Raw genomic sequence first — 6,212 nt, forward strand, 5'->3', positions numbered from 1 at the left:
CCTACCTGATGAAATTTATATGTCTCTTTTGATCTCTCTCTTTCCTCCACCCGGGCCTTTCATCCTTTAGAAACCAAAGGGGACTTCCTTTTGAAACATTGGATAGGTGTCGAAAATGCCTTCAACATCCAGTGGCTCGTCTACGCCGTTTTGCCCAGTGGAGAACTCATTGCTGACTCGAGAGACTTCACCGTAGAAGAGTGCTTCCCCGACAGGGTAACATTGTGTATTTTTTGTTGTGCTGTTAAAGATAGCAGAATCTTAATGATCCAGAACAGGTCTTCTCTAAGCTGATGCTCCTCCGCCCTATTGATGCTAATATCCACAAAGCCTTCTTTGCTCCTGATCCTTTGAGAAAAAAAGCTCTTGAATTACCCTTTTTCTATCTGCTGGTCCAGGTTGATGTAATCAGTTATGTCCTAGCCAGACCTGTTCCTCTGAATACCGGTATCTCAGTGGGTCATAACTAAATTGCAATGGAAAGAAAACCTCAAACATCAGCTAACCTTAAGCCTTTTTTCTTTTTAACAATTTTGATAGCCTTCATTACATTAATCCTACTCGCATCATTATAATAACATTGTACATAATACAATCATCTTTCAACTTCTGGTCCTTTCATCTACCTACTAATTGTAACATATTGTATAGAAATATGCATAATTATCTTTCCTCCCTTTCTAATTTCACCTCTATTCTATATCTTAATATCACAAATCTTATATTGGTAGATACTCTATTTCTATCCTTCATCTCTAGTCTGTTTTAATATCTCAATTAAAAAATATTAATATCAATCAATATCTCTTCTTCATTGTTGGATGGGAGGATAAGCCTCAGATCAAGCAGGATAGTTGTGACTCTCTGCGATCTACGAGATGTCACTCCTTTCTTTGTCACCCCTCCAAGGTGACTTTACCCCTTTAAGGGGCCCCCAATGAAGAGAGTTCAGCCTAGGGTAGCGGAGCCCCGGTCCCTACAATTGTATCGCAACGATGCCAAACCGGAAGTCACCTTAAGCCTATTTGGGGAGGGAGGTGTCAGCCAATAGTTCCATTGAACCTGTCAAACTGTGGCTTGAGGTTAGTCACAGAGGGCAACTCAAGGTTACAATATGCATGACAATAAGGATCACTTCATCCCATTCATTTCTCCTTCCATTCATTCCACACCGAGGGGAAGTGGCTTTTTCAAAGACCTGGTTTATGTTTACAGGCCAAACTGTGGTTCTCTGATCAAGAAGGTCTGTCTGGAGGGGAAACCCAACTCCATCTTTCAGCCTATTCCGATTACGTCTGTGCCATCCATGCCGTTGACGAGAATGTCTATCTCTTGAAACCTGAAGCTGAGTTCTCTCCTGAGAAGGTGAGTTCTGACTGCATTTCATTTGGGGTCCAGATATGTCCTGGCTCCTGCTGGTTTCATCCCAAGATTTACTTGTCCATAGAGATGTACTTCGAATAGGATCACTTGCAGCCGTTTATTTACAATTTACACCAAAAGATAGCAGTCACAACTAAATGTAAGAAGCTAGGGGAGGACTCCAGGGAAGGAGAAGCAAAGAAAATTGTCCATAAATTAATTTTAGGGGACGAAAATGTAGGAAAAATAGAAGGACAAAGCAGGGTAGCCCACTATCACAGTCCAGAAATTTTGCCATAGGGATAATGTTCTGACCCCCCTCTGCGTATAACAAAGTACTCCGAGACAAGGACTCTGCAATATGATTTATAAACACACAGACTAAACCTTGGCAGCAATCCAATACAGACAAGACTTTGGCAGTAATCCAGCCTGCCAAAATAGGACACAGACTTGATAGCGTCTCCAGCTCTAGTAAATATGTTGATTCCTGCAAAACAGTTTCCGGAAAGTCCTTCCTTGAGAGGAGCCTAATTACGATCACCTGAGTCCAATTATTTCCTGTAACTGCATAGCTGTTCTCTGCGTCTATCAGCTCTCCGTTGCCGAGCATCCAGGAACCACTCCCTTGTCTCCTCCCCACTGCTCCAAGGCATGACATCAGGAGCACACTCCCTTTGGCTTTCACCACTGCTCCATGCCTCAGGCGCCTCCTGGTGGTCAACCAGCCTCTCTGATCCCTGCTCGGAGTCGGAACCCTGTCCAGGGTCCTCCACATCTTCCAGAGCCGACTCATAAGGCCCCTCACTGTCGGAGTCTGGTTGCAGCTCCAACACCTCCTGCTGGCCCACAACAGGATAGCAACCTATATAAAGAAAAAAATAAACTCCAAAACAGTCTACTCTGATGAAGAAGGCAGGATACTAATGATTGAATTAGAGACAACAGAAAAACCGATATTATTAATAGTGATATATGCACCAAATCATAAACAAGAGGAATTCTACAGGAAATTACACAACAAAATAAATGAATTAGAATATGGAAATGTTTGTTTAATTGTGGATTATCATGCAATAGTGGATAAAAAGATGAACTATGAAAGTAAAAGAAATAATAAAAAAAAATGTTACCTAAATCCTTTTTTGAGATGGCAATAGAATATAAACTACATGATATTTGGAGAGAAAGGCACAAAACAAGAAAGTAATATACCTTTTATTTGAACCCCCACCAGTCCTTATCGAGAATTGACATGGCCTGGAAATCATCTGGACTATGTAATCAATAAGAGGAAATCGAAATTGAAATAAATGAGTGGGCAGATCATAACCCAATAAAATTAAAATGGAAAGGCCAAAAAAGAAGAAAAAGATGGGTGATGAACCCAAATATCGTAAACGAAATAGAATACACCCAAATGCTAGAGAAATAATTAAAACTATTTTTTAGAATAAATAAAAAAGAAGACACCTCAATTCAAGATCTCTGGGATACCATGAAAGCATACATAAGAGGCTTCATGATTGCCTACATTGCGAGAAAAATCAGAAAACAAAAAGAGCAACAAGAACGTATGCAAAAAGTACTGAGGGAAGCCGAAGCTGAATTACAGAAAGACCCAAAGAATAAAATTAAAAAAGAAAAAAGAGATGATAAAACATAAAATTAACTTAATAACTCAAAAAGAATTAGCACAGAAAATTAAAGCGGCCAAACAAAATTACTTTGAACAAGCCAACAAACCTCGACAATGGCTGGCATACAGATTGAAAAATGAAAGAGAGAAAAGAATGATATATCAATTAAAAGATGACGAGGGAAATATTCAACATAAATCGGAAGAAAAGAAGCATATTATTCAAAAATACTTCACAAAACTATATGCACAAAATAGTATGGATGAAACTAAGATAAAACAATATTTAAACCCAGAAAAGATAATTCCAATCTCAAAAGAACAATGGGAGACGATAAACAGGCCAAAAAAATAGTCAAAATAGAATTAGTCCTGAAAAACCAGAAAAATAATAAAACCCCAGGACCAGACAGAATCCCGGTGGAGCTATGCAAATATAATCAAATAATACTGGAAGAATTAGGAGTGGAAATGTTCAACAAAGTCTTAGCAAAAGCCAAGATGCCTGAATTATGGACGGAAGCAATAATACTGCTAATCCCGAAAGAAGAAGTCAACTTAAAGAAATTCAAAACTACAGACCAATTTCACTATTGAATTCCGATTATAAAATATTTGCAGCGATTATGGCAGGAAGAATTAAACAAGTTCTAAATGAACGAATACATCCAGACCAAAATGGATTTTTACCTCACAGACACATTAAAAATAATACAAGAGTCATCCTAGATATAATAGAATATTATGAGGCGCATCCAGAAAAGCAATTGGTACTGGTTTTCTTTGATGCACAAAAAGCATTTGACAATGTAATTTGGAAATTTATAACAATGCAATTAGTTCCTCCCTTTTCCAGCACCTTAAAGCTACAGGACATGAAATCAACTTTGAAGGAGCCAGGTTAATCTCCAAAACAGAACACCTCCACAAGAGAATAATCATGGAAGCCATCGAAATAGAGAAACACCCCCACAGCATGAACAAACGTGATGATACCTCCCGCCTACCAAACATCTGGAAACCAGCCCTAGCCAACAAACGAACACCACCCACCACCCAAGCCGTTAAAATACAAAACAACAATGCACACACAGCCTGCACCAATCAGCACCAATCTACCTATCATGATACAACCACACAACCAATCATTCCACTTACTGAAACAAAGCCAGCACCCCATCCCCTCCCACCAAGACTTACAGAAAGACGGCAGCTCCGATCACATTTTAAGCCCACAGCTTGAAGATGGCAGGTGCGATCCTGCCGAAACGTTGCAAAGACAATCTCAACCTTACACGGGAAAAGACCCGAATACAACAAAACCAGCATACCTACACCCGTGAAAATCTACGAAAACAAATATATATATATATATAATGTTTTCGTAGATTTTCACGGGTGTAGGTATGCTGGTTTTGTTGTATGCTGGTCTTTTCCCGTGTAAGATTGAGATTGTCTTTGCAATGTTTCAGTAAGATCTCACCTGCCATCTATATATATGTGCTCAAGAGAATTTAAATTTATTAGAGGTAAAATCACCCAATATAGCAGATAGATGAGTAAAAGAAGAGGGTTAAAAATGGTGAAACGCAATTGAAATATATTAGAAGAGGAAATAACGTAAGGATAATTGTATCAATTTGAAATTGCTATTAGAAAGAACAGGAAGTTCCTGTTTGTACTGTATTGTGTAAATGTAGTGTACATCTAAGTTTTGTGTGTGTGTATTTTGTATGTTTGTAAATAAAAATATAACAACAGCAGCAGCAGCAGCAACAACAACAATAATAATAAAGAATAGAATCTCTCTCCCGCCCCATAATTGCAGGTCATGTTGTCCAATTAAATGTCCAATTGTTGTTATGGAAAACTGTCCGAGTCTTAGTAGAACATATGGTTAGATGACCTCGGTTCCCAGGGGACGATTTCTTGTTGCTTTTTGGAAATGACATCCCTCCCCCCCCTGACTCTGTGGCAGCTGAAAAGTGACAATGGCTGCAATCAGCAAAATCTCCCTTTGAAGTTGACACAGAGTCCCAGAGCCATTCTGGAGTACTGGGGAAGGACACAGACTAAGAAGCCAAATTCTGGTTCTCCTTCAAACGTGGATGCTTGCTTGGATCACTCCTGAATTCTTAACCCAGCCTGTCTCAGTGATGTCTCAATGTAGAATCATCTGGATCAGCAGACGGCCTCTGCTTTGAGATTTCCAGTAAAAGAGAACTCATCATTTCATGTGGCGGCTTGTAATGGAATGTGAGAATGACCTTGGAAAACAGACAAAAGAGATTCTGCCTAAGGAGCTCAAAATGAAGTAATGAGCAGAGAAAGAAACGTGGAAGGGACCTGCCATAATTGATCAACTGCTAAAAAGACGTGACCGGATAACTTTCAGGCTTGCAAGACTCTATTAATGTGGCCTTACAATTAACTGATCTTATTGTGTTTGTTGTTTGGTCTGCTGAACTTGAGAGACTGATACCAACCTTGCAGGTTTGAAAGTACAACTCACCTGCTGTCTCTTTTTATCATCTGATTGGTTAGGGTGGATCCTCTCTACATTTCTTTCTCTGTCCATTACTCAGCTTCAGGTTCGTCCTTCTTTTATCTGATCTCTCTGCCTTCTCTCATCTCCCAAGGTCATTCTCCCATTCTATCAAGAGCTGGGGGGGGGGGCGCAGTGGTTAGAATGCAGGTACTGCAGGCTAACTCATTGCTCACTCCAGGTGTTCGGTTCTGACCGGCTCAAGGTTGACTCAGCCTTCCATCCTTCCGAGGTTGGTAAAAATGAGGACCCAGATTGTTGTGGGCAATAGGCTAACTCTGTAAACCACTTAGAGAGGGTTGTAAAACACTTTGAAGCAGTATATAAGTCTAAGTGCTATTGCTAAGTGCTATTGCTATTGCACAGTCTGTTTCATTGGCTGATAGCTTGATGGACAGGAAGTTCCTCTAGCTCAAATCTCCATCCTCAGTTGCATTGCATTCTTTCTCATTTCAGTTTTACAGCCTCTTTCCCAAGAAGGAACACACCTTCTCTGTTGACCTCTTTATGGATGCATTCAATCTTCATCCCTGTCCTACAGAAAAACCATTGAGGGGTGAAAGAATTGGCCGCCCAGTGCATTTTCTCCCTGAAGATGGGGATGCTTACAAGATATTCAGGGTAAGCATCAAAGCTATTGTCAGAATTTTGGCAGTGTGACTATTA

At 39.9% G+C, this 6,212-nt stretch overlaps 1 protein-coding gene across 1 annotated transcript in view; it reads left to right on the forward strand.

The window, feature by feature from the left end:
* The window catches only part of LOC309382374 (pregnancy zone protein-like), a gene marked incomplete at both ends in the record, with an annotated part of 43,726 nt that extends 37,559 nt beyond the window's left edge, over positions 1-6,167 (forward strand). The window contains 3 exons of the mRNA XM_081971885.1: positions 71-216; positions 1,216-1,365; positions 6,003-6,167. Of these exons, the coding sequence (XP_081828011.1) occupies positions 71-216; positions 1,216-1,365; positions 6,003-6,167 (461 nt within the window). The remainder of the gene's footprint in view (positions 1-70; positions 217-1,215; positions 1,366-6,002) is intronic.
* Positions 6,168-6,212: the final 45 nt, after the last annotated feature.

This window comes from Natrix helvetica (genome assembly GCF_964273705.1).
Source record: "Natrix helvetica genome assembly, contig: HAP1_SCAFFOLD_280, whole genome shotgun sequence".
NCBI lineage: Eukaryota > Metazoa > Chordata > Lepidosauria > Squamata > Natricidae > Natrix > Natrix helvetica.